The sequence below is a fragment of the Natrix helvetica genome (assembly GCF_964273705.1).
Source record: "Natrix helvetica genome assembly, chromosome: 4".
NCBI lineage: Eukaryota > Metazoa > Chordata > Lepidosauria > Squamata > Natricidae > Natrix > Natrix helvetica.
In genome coordinates, this window is record NC_138550.1 from 72,280,551 (window position 1) to 72,298,255 (window position 17,705).

Consider the following 17,705-nt stretch of genomic DNA (forward strand, 5'->3'; position numbering starts at 1 on the left):
AGAGATCGGGTCCTATATTCCTCATTACACTTTCCCTGCTCCTGTTTAACATCTGCATGGGTGAGCTCATCCATCAACCTGGGAGTAAGGTCACTAGTATGCTGCTGATTATAATTTGACAGTGAGCCAATCAAATGGTATCATTAAAATGCTGTTTGGCCTAGATGGAGAGGAACATATTGAGGTAAAACAATGTGACTCTGGATTTGAAAGCCATCCAATTACAGAGATATACCATCTTTTGTGTGGGACAGGGTTGTGCTTTCCTCTGCAGAACTGGTTTGTACCTTGGGAGTTCTAAACTCATATATCCTGCCTGATGAGTAGATAGCAGCTGAGGTAAGTAGTACCAGTAAAGTACTGGTTGTCCCCAGCATAATCCAGGACTGCTAAAATTATACACTGATTAAGGCATTGGGACCATTTTATTCCTTTCCCCCTCTGGACAGGATTCAGTCTAAATTCTCAAGAACATAAAGCCACTGGGTGAAATTATCTGCGACTATGGAATGAGGTACCATCAATATGCTGATGATATTCAAGTTTACATTTGTACCTGATGTTGTCACTGTTCTCTTGTGGTGCCTGGAGGCTTGTGAGGGTCTAGTTGAAGATAATAGACTTTGGCTGAACCTGGTAAGACTGAATGGCTGTGGGTGTGTAGAACTCCAGGTTACAGAACTTTCACACCTTTAGTTCTGGATGGAGTTTTATTAATAAAGAAGTAACATCACAGATCATGGTCCTTTTTCTAATAAATAAATATCTGCAGAACCTCAGAAGGATGTATTCTGAGAAATGACACTCATACACATCACATCAGAATGGCCCTTCATCGTGCCTTAAAACATGGCTACAACATAATGCCAAAAGAATGGGAATGTTGTAATTGCTCTCTCTGGGGAGGGTATAAGAGTATTTTGATGTTTGGTTCATTGTGAGTGATATTCCTGTTTTAAAACTTTAGTACATGTTGTATTATTTTTCCTGTTAATTTGTTATGTTCTTATTGTTGATATTGCTATACTCAATTATTATTATTTTATTTGAATATACAAAGAGGGGAATTATATGGCTCATATAATATCAATGTGGCTTATAAGTCTTGCAAGTAAATAGTACTAATTTCAATAAGTTCGATAAGACAAAATGAGTTTGAAAAAGTTAAGAAAAACTGTATGTTGCATACATTTCCTTTTTACAAAGTACACTTTAATAATAAACAATTTTTTTAAAGAAAAATGTTCTAGTGACTGAACTTACCACCTGAGAAAGGTTATACAATACAGTAAAAGTAGAAGATCCAGGAGCAGGAGAGAAAGAAAAGAGAAAACAAACAAACAAACAAAAAGAAATTAATGTCAACATATACTACTGAATGGTTACAATTCAGAGAAGCCTTCCAAACTTACACTTGCATCATATCATCACAACCACCTCACTTACAAAGGAACTTGCATTTGAATCTCAAAAGTTCCCTGCAAAATCTCTTCTAGGTAGAAAGGTTATGAGATTTGTCTATAGTAACCTATGCCTAATTCTCACAAATAGAGCACAGTATGTTAAATCTATTTCATTTGAGTAATTTTAGCTCAAACTAGAATTTCTGTTCACAACCAAGGTTCTTCTGTGAGAGTGAACTCAGATCATCCAGTTATTTTTCCATGCCCAATATGGAGATAATGCTATTTATTCCTTTGGGTAGCAGAGTGAAAAGCCTGTGGGTGATCTGGTAATCTAAGGTATTCTATAGGTTTAAAAGTCATTATTCTTTTCCAAAGAAAGCATGTGTCAGGATCTGCCAGGTTCACCTTGATGTCTTTTGGCCTGTGCGGAAGCAGAGAGGCTCACCCTAGAATTAAAAAATAAAGGGGAGTCGGAATATTATGAAGAGTTAATATCCTCCCAGTTGATATCAGGGTAGTTAAAGTCTCCCATTACTACTGTGGTAAGTTTTCTATATACATTTCTTAATTGATTAGCAAAGTGTTCATCTATTTCTTCTGCTTGGTTGGGTGGCCTGTTGCATACTCCTATAGCAATGTCACACACCCCCCCCCCTTATATTTACCCATATAGATTCTAGGAGTTTTCATCCTTGGTTTTGTGTATTTCTGTAGAGATGTAGTGATCTTTTATATATAATGCAACTCCACCTCCTCTTTTGTTAGGTCTGTTCCTTTTGTATCCTGATTCCTTTGGATAGTTTGTACATTCCAGTCATGAGTTTCATCCCATTAAGTTTCAATAATGGCAATTATATCAGCCTTCATGTACTAACGCTTCAAGTTCAGGGTGGGTTCCGGAAGTCACTACTTCCAGTTCACTTGTGGCCGCACCATGTGTGCTTGATGTGCACTGCTCGCACATACACAATACAATAAAAATTGTTCTGCGCATGCGCAGAAGCAAAAAACCCAAGTGGTTCAGGGGTGTGGCAGGCCTGTGTTGATGCCGGTTTTAGTGACCCAGGCCGCCAAACCACTTGTAATTGGGATTTATATCCTTTCCATCACTCTCTATTTCATTATGTTTTTCTTTTTTCTCTTTACTCCCTTCCTCTTTATGTGATTGGTTATCTGGTGGTTTTTGCTTGGAATTAGGTTTTATAGGTCATGAAGATTGGGCTCATCCCCCCCTCAATTTTAGTTTAAAGCCCTTTTGATAAGATGAATCAGTTGTTTTCTGAATATATTGTTTCCAATTCTTGTGAGGTGCAGTCCATCCCTTGCCAATAGCCCTTCTTCTAAGTAATCCTAGATGCATCTTTTGGGCTATATCAGAGCTAGTCCGACTTTCCTGCAGCTAACACCCTTCGTAAAAGAATCTTTTATTTCAACCAAATGGAGTTGAGAGTCTTTCTTTCCTAAGGGATCAGATTGGGGCAGGTGTGACATTAGGCTTCTCTGCAGTTGTGGTCAATCTGGAGAGGAAATCGTCTCTACCATGGGGACTGTGCAAATGATGCTGGCTCCAGGGAACAACCAGGAAGAGATTGAAGTACTCAAAAAAAAACCCTCCTTGGAGGGTTGGATCTCTCGAAGTTGCTGGGATAGAATGACCTGCCAAGAGCTTGATGGTCCCTCAGGGTTGGAAAGAAGGAGGAGTGGGAAGAGAAGTCCAAGGGGGTGACATTCACTCATGGGAGCTGTGGCAGCTGCCAGTGGGAGATGCGAGTGGAATTGGAGGAAGAGCCGATTGCCAATGAGCCAGACCGAGAGGACTGGATGCTGGAGCAAGCTGTAAAATTCCTGAGGGGGGCTTTTGGTAACCTCAAAGCATGAGAAGCCCTAGTCTGGACAGCACACCTGCTGACTAGCCGACTTGAGGCATGGCAAGCAATGGGACAACAATCTCTGCTGCTGCAACGGCAACAGCAGCAAGCCCATGGCAGAAGGAACTGGCCCAGCACCTGGCCCTGCAACTCAGCTTGAGGTGGACCATATTAAAGGGCACTCATGATTCTAAGTCAGCAGAACATTTTGGATTCATAAAAACTAGCACTTGGTTAAGAGGCACTTTTTGTGGCCCTCTTTGAAGAAAGACCTTGAAAGGTATGTGACCAGCTGTCCAGTTTGTGTTGCAGCACAAGATTCCCTTTGCAAAGAGGATGCCAAACATTTCATACAACACATGTATAGGTTGCCCGGTGCACCTGAGCACATTATTTTAGATAGAGGAGTGCAATTTACATCACAGTTTTGGCAGGAATTGTTGAAGCTGTTGGGAACAGCCCAGGGCTTAAGCTTCTCCCATCACCCCAAAGTAATGGGACGTGTGAGAGAACCAACTCAGTCCTAGAGCAGTACCTCAGGTGCTTCATTAACTATCAACAGAACAATTGGGCTGACCTTTAGCCTTTTGCAGAAATAGCATATAACAATTCTGTGCATGGGGTTTACCCCATTTAAGGTGGCCTCTGGTCAGGACTTTGAGCTGCCTCAAGAGAAACCACATGTATTCTCCTTAGCAGAGTGGATAGCTCAACTGCAGAACACTTGGCCAGTTGCCCATAAGGCATTAGAGGAGGCCTGTCAGGCACATAAGAAATGTGTGAAGCCAAAATATTTTAAAGTAGGTCTAGAGTTTACCTCTGTACAAATACTTACAGTCCATCCAACCATCTAAGAAACTGGGCCCTAAATACACGGGCCCATTCCCAATTGTTAAAGTAATTAACCCAGTCATTATACAACTGGCATTGCCCAAGAACTTTACACATATTCACCCTGCATTTCACTGCAGTTTGTTGAAACCTGAAACTCTACCTCCTGTATCCACTTTCACTGAAGGAGAGAAGCATTTTGGAGTTAAAGAAATTATACATTCCAGGAAACAGACGGAAGGTCCAATACCGCATTGCCTGGAAACATTTCCCCCCTGTGCAGTCTGAATGGGTGGATGCTAAACACGTCTAGGCATCTAAACTCCTCCAGATTTTTCATAGAAAATACCCCGACAAACCCTGAAGGAATAACCGTTCTTAGTGTGATGTATTGTGTGTTTTAAATTTTCTCTGTATGGCTAAAGCCTCTGTTACCGGGGGGGGGGGGGATGTCAGATAACCTGCTGCTTGCTGCCATAGAAAAGGGGGGAGGGATCAGTGGAGAATTTTTCATTGCAGCTTTGCAACCACAGCCTAAACTTTGCTTAACTCTCCAATGTCAGTTCTTCTAGCATTAGTATGCAGAGGCCCTCTGGTTGCCTAGATACAAGGGAGTTGGGCTGTACAGTTTGTTTCAAGTTGCTGTTTTCGTGGGCTTTGCCTCAGAGCTTTTCAGGAATTTCTTGCTTTTGGTTTGTTCCTAGTAAAAATACTTTTAAAAAAATTTATGGAGCTGAGAATTTTTCTTTCCTAGGAAATGGACAGAGGCAGCCCAGACACCAAGCATTTGCTTTCCTGACTTCATATTTGCAGATTCAGGCTATTTGCTGATATTCTGTCTTAGTTATGTGTCCCTCTTTCCATTTTTTGTACTTGTCCTTTTTGTCTTTCAGTTTATCAGAGTGATCTTTGTGATTTCTTCTTGGATTTCTTGCTTTTCTTTTTCAATTGTATTATATTGTATTGGGCTCTTATGATCATATTTTTCAGAGTTTCTCATGCTTCTTGAGTTGTTTTCCCTTTTAGGATTTTCATCCATGGAATTTTTCTCAGGCTCTATCTGAGTTGGTTAAAATAGTACTACCTATCACTAACCTTCTAAAGACTAAGGGAGAGGGAAAACCCAAGCTGAGCCAGCCTCTTAAATGGACAATGGAATGCCAAGTGGCATTCAAAAAACTTAAATGTTTGTTGTAGCTGAACGCATACTAAAATACCCAAACTCAAATGCCCCATTTGTTATTCAAGCCGATGCCAGTGACATGGTAGATGGGCCAACCTACTCCACAAAAACAGCCAAGGGACTTTACACCTTTAGAAAACTGTCCAATGCTGAACATAGATAGGCAGTCTGGGAGAAGGAGATGTACACTGTGTGGTGGGCACTCCTCATGTGGAGACTCCTTTCGAAGTTAATATTTCTATTGAGTTAAAAAGATAAAATAAAATACAAAATACAAAAGAAAATAGGAAAACAGTGGGAGGAAGGGGAGGGGAAGAAGAGTGAGGAAGGATTAGGAAAAAAGAAAAAGATGCACTCTCTCTGCTGCAGTAAAATAAGGCATTAACATCAAATTACAACTTTTTGTTTTTTCATAATAATATAAACTAGTCATTTTTGTAAGACTCCATCAATCCCATGGAGACAGTTTTTGGAAGGGAGCAAAGCCCCATTCAAAATATGGGTAGAGCATAAAAACCCGGAAGCTTTGAAAATACCCAGGAAATTATCCTCAAAACAAGTTTGCTAGGGTCAGTACTTTAACTACTGCAATTTCATGTTGCACTATCTCCTCAGGGGAAAAGCTTTGCAGCTGATGCTCTCTCCCAGGTACCTCAATATAATAGTTCCAAAACTGAAGTTATTAGCGCTATCACTAGCACTCAGGCAAAAGACTGGCTTCTTTTCGGAGCGGCGGCGATGGCAAGAAGCGGCTGCCAGCGAAGCTCTCAGTGAAGGCAAGAGTCCCACTGCCGCGCTGGATTCAGCAAACCAGGCGGCTGACAGAGAGAAGAGGACAGCGTGTGCCCTTGGACTTGTGCAGCAGCCGAATTCTCGCCTCCTGTTTTTCAGCTGCTGCACAAGTCCATGTGACGTGTGCTGCCCTTTTCTCTCTTGACAGCCGCCTGATTAAAAAGAAGGACGAGGCTCCGCTGGTCCGGAGCCCATCCAAGGGAGAGGGGTCTGTTAGATCGGGTAATGAAAGGCACAAAAGGCTAGCGATAACAACAACTCTTTATTGGTATAAGGACAGGCATCCACTGAATGCATGGTTGGGCAGCTCCCTCCTCAGGTCCTCTCCCATACAAAAGAGAGGACCTGAGAGGAAACTACTATTGTCTTGCTGCAACACCAGGGGGGAGGGAGTATCTAACACCCCTCCCCTCTAGGATGGAACATTCTAATGGGTGACGTAGGCGGGTCTTTGTGTCGTCCTGCTGGACCTGCGCAGTTCAGTTGGTTGGTTCCCCTCGCGCTGGTCGGTTGGACCTGCTGCCTCTCCGAACCCATCCAATGGAACCCTCTGGAAACTTTCGGAGACCTCGGCTGGAACTTCCGGAGGTGGATCTTCCCGGGCCCCATCGGAATCAAATAAGTCCCCTGATGTTTCCCGCTTGGTCTGGGGTTGGTGTGGCTCGGCTTGCGGTGGTGTCGTTGGCGTTTGCCAGAGTGGGGAGTTTTCCACTTATCCCCAGAGTTGGTCAATGTGCCTCCTCCAATGTCATCCATCCTCGAGCCATATGGAGTAGGACCGCGGGCCTGAAACCCCGACAATGGTTGCGGGTATCCACAGGGTCCCCCCCGTGTAATTGTGGGTGTAGACCGGGTCGCCTATGTTGAAAGTCCGAATTTTGCTCATGGAATCAGGGGGCGTCTTCGATGAGTAGTTGGGGTGTAGCCAGTCTAGGTGAGACCTGAGCCGGGGCCCCATGAGGAGTTCGGCCGGGCTTCTGCTGGTGGTAGCGCTGGGTGTGGTGTGCTGTATAAGCAGGTAGTGCTTATATTCGCGTTTGCCAGTCACCTGGCCCATTCTGTTTAGGGCTTCCTTGGTAGAACTTACCATCCATTCCACCTGGCCATTTGACGCTGGATGGAACGGAGCAACTAGGGCATGTCCGATTCCCTGTGCCACTAAGAATTCTTCGAATGATTTGGCCGTGAATTGTGGGCCGTTATCTGATACCAGCACATCGGGAAATCTGTGGGTCGCGAATAGCCTGCGTAGCATCTTTATGACTGCGTCCATGGTGGTGGATGTCATCAGGGCTACCTCCAGCCACTTTGAGAAAGCATCCATGATTATGAAGAATGTTTGACCGTGAACTGGCCCAGCAAAATCTATGTGGACCCTGGACCACGGTGCTTGGGGTCACTCCCATTCTTTTGTGGGTGCCTCTGGGCGAGCCGGTTTGGATTCTTGGCAGGGTGTGCATGTGGCTACCCACTCCTGTATGTCACTGTCCAAATTGGGCCACCACACATAACTCCTTGCCAATGCTTTCATCCTCACAATTCCTGGGTGACCCATGTGCAGAGCCTCTAACACGGCTACTCGTAGTTGCTTGGGAATGACTACTCTGTCCCCCCACAGTAGACAACCCCTGATGGTTGACAGTTCATCCTGCTTTGCAAAATAAGGTTTGAATTCAGCTCCAACCGGCCCCTTGGGCCACACCCTTCACACCCAGTTCAATGTTTGTTTGACGATGGGGTCCTTTGAGGAGTGGCGTGCGACGTCGCTGGAGGAGATGGGGCCCGAGTCTAGGCAGTCAAGCAAGAGTACCATGGCCTTGGGGGTGGGGTCGGCGAGCAGGTCTGGTAGTGGGCATCAGCCTAGTGCATCAGCGTGTCCCAGTGTGGTGCCTGGACGGTGGATGAGCCGGTAGGAATATGCCACCAGGAAGATAGTCCATCAGGTCATGCGGGGGGAAAGTGATACTGGTGTCGGGCAGTCCCCAGCCAATAGTCCCAACAGGGGCTTGTGGTTGGTCACCAATTCGAAATCCCTGCCATACAAGTACTCATGGAACCGCTTGACTCCTGCCACTGCAGCCAGGGCTTCACGGTCCAACTGGCTGGAGTTCCGTTCGGCGGTGGACAACATCCTCGAGTAAAATGCGATGGGGGCTTTTGTTCTGTTCAGAATCTGGTGGCTCAGGACCGTGCCGACGCCAAAAGGGGAGGCATCGCAGGTCAGCCCCAGGGGCAGGGTCTGGCTGTATTGTACCAAGAAAGAGTCCGCCAATACCAGTCCCTTCACAGCGGCGAATGCCTTGGCCTCGGTCCTCCCCCATGTCCACTCCGCATTCTTCACTAGCAGGTGGTGGAGCAGTTCAGCAACTGTCGCTTTCTGCTTGAGGAACACGCTATAAAAGTTAAGGAGCCCTAGGAACGCCTGGAGTTCGGTCTGATTCCTCGGAGTAGGGGCTTCCCTAATAGCTCTGATTTTCTGGTTAGTCGGGTGGATCCCGGAGCCATCGATCATGTAGCCCAGAAATTCTACCCTGGGTACGTTTATTCTGCACTTTTCCTTTTTTAGGCGGAGGCCCTTGTTCCTGATTCTGTCTAGTATAGCGTGAACTCATTTTAAAAGTTGTGCTTCGTTTGCGGCGGATACCAATATGTCGTCGAAATAGGGGACGACTCCTGGCATCCCCTGCAAAAGTTGCTCCATAATACTTTGGAACAGCCCAGGGGCGATACTAACACCGAATTGCAGGCGGTTACATTTGAACGCCCCCCTGTGTATCACGATTGTTTGGGCCTCCGCAGTGGCACCATCTACTGGCAGCTGCTGGTATGCCTGCGCCAAGTCCAGTTTTGCAAATATTTTTGCTGGGCCGAGGGAATGCAACAAATGCTGGACTACGGGTATGGGGTACACGCTTTGTTGTAACACCTTGTTGATTGTGCATTTATAGTTGGTGCACAATCTGATAGACCCATCGGGCTTAACCGGGGTCACGATCGGTGTTTCCCAGCGGCCGTGATTGACTGGTTCGAGGATTCCCTGGCTCACCAGTTTGTCAATTTCTTTATTGATTTTTGGTCGGAGTCCTAGCTTTAGCCGAATTGGTGTCACGTTTGGGTCTAGGCTAAAGGAAATAGGGTCCCCCTTGTACTCACCCAGACCGGAGGCAAAGACGTCCTCAAACTCCTTAAATATCGTTTCCGCAGCGTTACCGATGGCAGTAGCGGCTGGTGCTTTTCCCATCTCGTTCAGGGTGTTTACTTTGGCTACGACCATCCCCAATGCCTGAAACCAGTCCAGTCCAAAAAGGCTTTGGAGATCGTCCCGGACCACGATTGCCTGTAGTTCCTTGGTGATCTGTTTGTAGCGCACTTGGAACGTGCCTTAGCCCACGTGGGGAACCAGGTTCCCCTGGTAATCCTGCAGGCGGACGTCTGGGCGTCTGAGGTCCTTCTTCTGTATGGTTGGGACCATGTGTTTCAGGACCGACCATGAGATGATTGTCAGAGACGATCCAGTGTTGATCTCCATCACGCAAGGGGCGCCTTCCAGGAAAACGGTGACCTTTAGTTTTTTGGGGCCACTGGTTCGGATGTGCCGCACAGGAACCGTGATGTTCGGCTTCCTGATGCGACCCTGGCGTCTCCGGGCCGTCGCCGTGAGGTTGGCTATCTGGTTGCCGGTTTCTGTCCTCCTGGGGGGCCTCTGGTTGGGTCGTTGTCTCTGGTTCAGTCCCTACTCCGCTCTTTCGGGGCCACTATTGGCTGCAGGGAACTCTCTGTGGCACACTCTGGCGATCTGTCCCCTTTGCTCGCACCGCCGGCACATCGCGTCTCGGAAACAGCAGGATGCTCTAGCGTGATCGCCTCCGCAGCTGGCACAGGGCAGGCCCGGCAACTTGAATTTCTGCGCCAGTGTTTCGTGGCTACTGCGCATGCTGTAACTGCTTTCCTCGTAACTGCTTTCCTCGACAAATTGTACTACTTAATACATAAGTATGGTTTATTATTCTATTTATTAGATTTTTATCAGGCCTTTATTACTTTATAAGTAACTCAGGGTGGCAAATGTGCTTAGTAAACCTTCCTTCCCTTTTCCCCCTACAACAAGTATTTGAGGTGGGTTGGGCTGAGATAATGTGACTGGCCCAAAGACATCCAGCTGGCTTTCATGCCTAACGGGGGACTAGAATTCACAGTCTCCTGGTTTCTAAGACAGCACTTTAACTACTATACCAAAGTGATTCCCATAATTTCCATTTGATAACCTTAAAGATATTTGACCTATTCCTTTATTATTCTTTGTTCTTTATTTCCACAAAATTAAAGACCTTTTAATAAATACAGAGCCACCATCTTTGGCTTCGTGCCATCCTGGTGTCCTGCTATCAAAGGACAGGGAGGGGAGGCATGAGGGGTGGACAAAGGGGCAGCAATAAATCTGTATGCATTTTTGTGTGTGGAATTTGGGAAGGGAGATGACAGCTGAAGAAAAGCAGATCACCATGGGATCAGTTCATGCCAAGGCGTCTTCAAGGCTGTTAGTCCTGAGTGTGGAAGGAAACATCCATGTCGCATCACATTGGCTGAGGTTGGACTGGTCATAGGGGAGAGGGATGGGATTGAAGAAATAGTTTGGTCTTGTTGCATGAGAAACTCAGATTCCGTCTGACTTTACTGCAACCAGCATCTCTTACTAAAAGTACTTTTCACTTCAAACAAATGGAGTCAACGTTTTTTCTTCCCTAAGGGATCAGACTGGGGCAGGTCTGACAGAGTCATTGATGAGATTTAACACAAATGGAATTATTTACAATATATGAAGTTCTGGATTTTGTATATGTTAATTTCTAGATTTGTATTTATACCATTTGTGGTAGAGTAACATCAGACCCCCCAAATATTATACATTTTGACATTGTATTCTGAAGGATCATTATATCTATCTCCTCTCAGTAAGGCAATATTTTCATCAGGCTAATTTGGAGTCACACATTCTTAAGTAAGTTTCACTTACTTAAACAAAAAAGGGTTGCTGTTCAAGCCTCAAGCCTGTATTTCGTTATAACCTTAATGAATTATAGTAAAGCATACAGACATTCCAGGTAGCTTATGTCAAGATGGTTCAGGACTTTTTCAAGGGCTGATGAACTAAAGAAGTAAATCAACAGTGGCTAATCCTTCACTTGAACATGTTAAACCCAGTTGTTAACTTGAAAATTTCTTTACATTGAGGTAAAACACATGGCTAACTCCTATGGTAGGTGAAGAATAGAAACCAGAGAATTTTATGTTAACAAATACTTTGGGGATAATTTTAACTGATATTCTAGCTAAGATCAAAAGTATACTTTTAAAAAAGCTACATTTGGCAGTGTCTTTTGCTCTATCTGGAGCATGAAACTAGATTTAATTGAAATGTTTAAGTCACTCTCCTCTACTATTTGTTTTACTATATTCATTTCAAAACTATTTTAGTATTCCCAGATAACCTCATATTTACCATAAGTGAAGAGTCAAAGGGGGAATCTCAGGGGAGAAACAAAGTTCGTCTCTTTTTATTAGCCATACTTACATGGCCGTGGAGATCAGTGTTCAGCAGCATCAGAGCACAGGTGAGTGTATGGATTCCATCTGGAAAATACAAGGAATTTAATATACTTTAAAATCAGTCCCAAGAAATATATTCAAAACAAGGCAGTTCCTATATCTGCTTAGCTAACTGGAGGGGACAAGATTTTAACATCTGAGACCAAGCGGCTAGCAGTAGCTGATAAGATAAATTTTGTCCCAAATCCAGGAACTGTTCAAATTCTTAATAATATTCCTGCATTTAATTGTGACACTAAAGGTGAAAATTGCCCAAAGCATCTGGTGCATATTAAAGGAAAAAAGAACAATAATGACATTGTTGTGTGTGTACCATCCAAGCAGAAAATACAACTGAATTACTTACTGTTTAAATGTGTGAGGAATCCAGGAAATACATTGCAATGGAAATGAGGGAATTTCAACTATCCCACATTAATTGGGAATCAAACATTGTGATAACTGCTCCAAAGGGGTTCTTTACATGCCTTGCAGACACTTTCATTGTCCATTAGGTGGAGGATGGAACTCAAGGTTCAGCTACATTGGATCTAATGCATTCTACTAGGAAAGAAATTGTTGAAGTGATAATTGTAGGAAACTTGGCAGTGGCCATATGATCTATCATCATCATCATCTTTTTAGTCGTTGTCTCTCCACTGCAGGATGAAGGCCTCTTCTTCATGTTCCAATACGGTCCTGAGCTTTCTTTTGCCAATTGGGCCCACAATACTTGCTGATGTCATCAATCCAACTTGTTTGAGGTCTCTTTCATTGATGCTTTTTATCAAGTGGAATTAATTCATAACTGACTTGGTCCACTTGCCTTCTTGTTTTGTGACCAACCCCTTTTACTCTGTCAGCTGCTTATCTTCACTTTCTTTGAAGCTCGCTAGCAACTGCCATAACTGGGGGGGGGGGGGCAGGGGCATCTAGGAAGGGAAGCATGCTGGAGGTGTGAAAGAATGCTGAGGGAAATTGAAGACTATGGACACTAACAGGAACCAGAGATGCCAAACTGAGCTCCAAGGACACCAGTCCTGGGAATGGAATTTACATTGGTGCCTGGGGCATCAAGTTCCCAAAACATTGGAATGAAACCTGATTGGACTACTTTCCCATGGAGGAGGGTTTTGGACATTAGGGATTGCTTTCAATATCTATTTTTTGTGCAGTTTCTTTTTTCAGAGTTTGCCTCATCCATGCTGCACTTAGCATCTCTAGTAAAAGTGTCTTTTCTCTAAATCCTATGGGAGTCAAGGGTCATTCTTTCTTAGGGAGTAGCTGGGGCCAGTCTGACACACTTGGTGCTATTGTATACTTTTATTTGTTCTCTAATACATGTCCATGTTTTGAGATTCTGAGCATGCATCTTTCCATGGCTCTTTGCTTTTGTAATGATTGTGAGGTTAGTGTCCATTATTTCATCAGCTTATGTTAGAGCAGGTGACACACACTGATTGAAAACTTTGCTGTTCAGGCATAGGGGGAGATTGTTCTTGAAAATTATGCTTAGCTTACTGAATGCCTGTCAACCACATTTGTCATTCAAAAAAAGGAAAGGAAATTTGATATATAATTTAGTGTATTTCAGGCAGGGAGAACTAAAAGCAATCAGATCAGTGTTTTAGTCTTCAAGGGGGTTGATTTTGATAAATGAAGAGGAAAAGTAAGAAAAATTCCATGTATGAAAATCCTGAGGCAGAAAATAATTCAGAACAGTTAAGAAAAATGAGATAATAAAGCCCAACTACAAGCAATACCAGAGAAATAAAAATGAGAGACAGATGATGAAATTTTGTTGCATAAAGAACTCTGAGGCAAACAAAAAGGACACATTTAGAAAATGAACTCTATCCAGGAAAATGCTTTAGGTTCTCAAAAAATGTTAGGTTCTCAAATTACCTAGGAAAAATCAGATGCACAGGTAGAAGACAGGCAGCATGTGGCTCAGCAGTAGTGCTAAATAAGAGTGTCTACATTCTGATAAATTACAGATTAAGCATAAGATAGCAAGTGTCAAAAGAGCCAATAACATTTTGAACCACCTCAATATAGATCATGGGAAGTGATAGTACCATTTTACTGGTAGTCAAGTGTTGGACAGATCATCCTGAAATACTGTATTCAGTTCTGGTCACCACAACACAAAAATGATCTGAGGTATTGGAAAGAGTGCATAGAAGAGCAACACAAATGGTGAAGGGATTGAAAGCTAAAGCTATAAAGAACAGTGAAAAAGATTAAGTCAAAAGAAGATAAGGCTAACAGGAGTATGATAACAGTCTTCTAAAACATGGATGACAGAGGGAAGAGGTGTGGATTTATTATTCAGAGCACCTAAAGGAAAGACAAGAACTGGTGGATGAAAACTTATACCGAGAGATCAGAATTTGAAATGAGGAACTTTCTCACTGTGAGAGTTATTAAGCAGCAGAACAGTCTGCTTTCTGGAGTCATGCTCCATTGCTAGACTTTTTTCCCCCAAACAAAGATCGGATATCCATTTATTTTGGATGGTCTGAGTATTCCTGTGCAAAAGGATTGGAGTAAAAGACCTCCAAGATTCCTTTCAACTCCATGATTCTTTCTAGATCATCTGACACAGTCTCTCTTTTTGTGAGAAGGTGTGGATTACTTATGGTTTAACTGTCTTCTTCTGTCACCTGTCTTATTATATCTTCCCTCTATTTGAGTGATGTTTCAATGACCACTCAATATTACAGCCAGAACTACTGTTGCCTTTTTTACTATTTAGTCACAGAATTTGGAGAGGGAAAGGGATATACTTTTCCTTTTGTAGGCCTTCCTGTTTTTTCACTGTTTCTTTGAGTTTTATTATCCTATGATGGTTAAAACTGTTCAGATATAATATCTGTATAATAGTTTTTGAGTAGTGTCCACCTGAACTGTTGAATAACTGGTTATCTAGAAGCTAGAATTTTCCTCTATCTTGATTTGTTCAAAATCTCTAACACATGGAAATAGCTGTATATATAAATCGTTTATATTTTGCTTTTTTTCAGCTTTCAGCAAGCCTAATTATTTTACTCTTTATGAAACAGGTATTCTACCCTTAAAAGTGATAGCACCCAATGACATCAGCAAGGGAATAAAATCTGTTATGATTCCCCTCTCCCAGCAGTTTCTGTTGTTTCCTGGCAGCCAGCAACAGCCAAGCCGTGCCTGATTGGCTAAGACGCGGCTTGGCTGAGCGCGGGCTGTCAGGAGTCTCTGATTGGTTGCCCTGCCTGACAGCTCCGTATAAATAGCTGTCAGGCAGGAAACTCACTGCTGTATATAGTTGCTGTCTTGTCTGTAATAAAGTTGGCTGTTAGTTGCCTCAGACTGCGTCCTGCCTCATCCTTCGGCCAATCTTTTACACTGGCGACGAGGATGGGATTCTGAGGCCACAGAGACACCACCTCGACAAGCGGCTACCTCGTGAAGGAAAAAGAATTTTTTTTCCTCACAACTTTCATTTTTCGCACTCATTACGGCCATGGCATCCATGCCACCATTCGCTCCCTTTGGAACCACCGGCGAGTCTTGGGCTGGGTTCCTGGAGCGGTTCAAATGTTTTTTAATCGCCAATGGGAACCGCAACATCCCAATGGACGAAAAATGTAGTTTTTTTTCTGTTGCTGCGGCCCGACGATGTTTAACGTCGCCCGAGCACTCGCCGCGCCGTTGCCTGTCCACTTTTTGGACTGGGACACGCTGATCACCAAACTGCGGAACCACTACGCGCCGACCCCTTCCAGGATCGCTTGGCGATATGCGTTCCGTCAGTCCGTGAAGCCGGAGGAGTCAGTCAGCCAATTCCTCCAGTCCCTGCGAACCGCCGCAATTCCGTGTGAATTCCTCGACCTGGATGACTCGCTGGTCGAGCAATTCATTTGTGGCATTAAAGACCCTTGCCTCAAGAGGCGCCTCCTAACCCGGCCTGAGGTGACACTAAACGAAGCGATTGCTGAGGCTAGGGCAGCCGAACTATCTGAGCAGTCGACGGCTGAGATGTTTCGCCTTCAGATTCCTCCACTTCCTGGCCGTACTTGCCTGATCGATGACCTGGTTCCCCTGCCTGACCAGGAAGAAGAGGAACTTGTGGCCCGCCTTGCATCTACTCCCAGACGACGGCCTCAGCAACAACGTTCCTGTCAACCTTTGGTTGCCTGCCTAGGTTGTGGTGGAGACCACAGCCGCGCTGAGTGCCCCTTTAAGGCTTCAGTCTGCCGCCGTTGCCAGAGGAAAGGGCACCTTGCGCAAATATGCAGGGCGCCCTTGCCGCTGCCGCAGCGCCCCGGCGTCAGTGGTCAGACTTCCAACCGGTCGTTCCAACCAGCCGTTCCTCAGCCCCGCTGACAGCAGAGACCGCAAGATGCCTGCTACGCCGTGGAACCGAACCTTCCTGCCACCCCTGCAGAGTCGGTCTACAACGCGGCCGCAGGTGCGCCGAGGATCCGGGTCTCCATCCTGATCGAGGGGTCTCTCTGCCTCATGGAGGTTGACTCCGGGTCTTCCCGTTCTCTCCTATCATGGGCCGATTTCAACCGCCTCTGCCCCGGCATCAAGAAGAGCCAGCTATCTCCCCCGGACACTACCCTGTGGGACTACCAGGGGGCTATAATTCCCACCCTGGGGTGTTATGCCGTGAGGGTGGGGTACGGGGATTTTACTGGACGTTTGTCTGCACTAATAGTAGAAAAGCCTCTTCCAGCCCTCCTGGGCTTAGACTGGTTCCCCGCCCTGGGCCTCTATCTGCAAGGGGTGCATCTTATCTCGGACACCCCCCCCTGACATAGCAAGCCTTCTGGCTTCCTACGCAGATGTGTTTAGTGGGGAGCTGGGGAGATATAAGGGCACCCCCATTTTCCTTAACCTTGACCCCCAGGTTGCTCCCATCAGGCTGAAGGCCCGCAGGGTGCCTTTTGCCTTGAGAGCTAAGGTAGATGCCGAGTTGGATAAATTGTTGGCGCAGGGCGTACTAGAACTCGTCGACCACTCCAGATGGGAGACCCCTATTGTGGTCCCCGTCAAGGCCGACGGGTCTATTCGCCTCTGCGCCGCCTATAAGTCGACCATCAACCTCACCCTTCAGGCAAACCCGTATCCAGTCCCTGTAGTGCAGCACCTGCTCCATTCTCTAGGGCAGGGCTGTATTTTCACCAAACTGGATATGGCGCAGGCCTACCAGCAGCTCCCGGTGGATGATGATTCGGCGGCTGCACAAACTATCGTCACCCACCGAGGGGCTTTCCGTTGTCGCCGCCTCCAATTCGGCGTGTCCGTAGCCCCGGGGATCTTCCAGAGCCTCATGGAGCGCCTGCTCCATGGGCTCCCTGGCGTGGTTCCGTACTTCGATGATGTCCTGATCGCTGCTCAGCCACTCAGGGCTCATTGAAGTCTTACGGAAGGTCCTCGACCGTTTCAGGGGCGCGGGTCTCAAATTGAAGCCCAGCAAATGTGGAATTCTTGGGCTTCCTGATCGATGCCCAGGGCATCCACCCTACCCCTGCCAAGGTTGCTGCCATCCGGAACGCCCCCACGCCCGCCTCCAAGGCGGAGCTTCAGGCGTTCCTGGGGCTCTTAAACTTTTACGCGCCATTTTTACCTCATAAGGCGTCACTAGCCGAGCCGCTGCATCGGTTGCTTGACTGATCCACGGCCTGGTGCTGGGGCAGCCGTGAGGCGCATGCGTTTGCGGCTGTCAAAGACATGCTCTCGTCAGCGGCTGTCCTAGTCCAATATAGTGACAGGCTGCCGCTGACTCTGGCATGTGATGCCTCCCCTGTTGGTCTGGGGGCAGTTCTGAGCCATGTCCTCCCAAATGGCTCAGAAGCCCCCGTGGCTTTTTATTCCCGGACCCTCTCCCCGGCGGGGCGGAACTACAGCCAGATTGACAAGGACACTCTGGCTGCAGTATCCGGGATTTAAAAATTCCATGACTACCTTTATGGTCGGCACTTTACACTCTACACTGACCACAAGCCGCTCCTTGGGCTTCTGGCCAGTGACCGACCTACCCCTCCCATCCTT

The 17,705-nt window shown here is 45.8% G+C and overlaps 1 protein-coding gene across 3 annotated transcripts in view; it reads right to left on the minus strand.

Moving 5' to 3' along the window:
- Nucleotides 1-17,705, minus strand: part of PSD2 (pleckstrin and Sec7 domain containing 2) — a 124,533-nt gene that overhangs the window by 49,829 nt on the left and 56,999 nt on the right. For 2 of the 3 annotated variants that reach the window (XM_081951823.1, XM_081951824.1), the window contains exon 7: nucleotides 11,651-11,711. In XM_081951823.1, the coding sequence (XP_081807949.1) occupies nucleotides 11,651-11,711 (61 nt within the window). The remainder of the gene's footprint in view (nucleotides 1-11,650; nucleotides 11,712-17,705) is intronic. The other variant, XM_081951822.1, reaches the window with a different exon arrangement.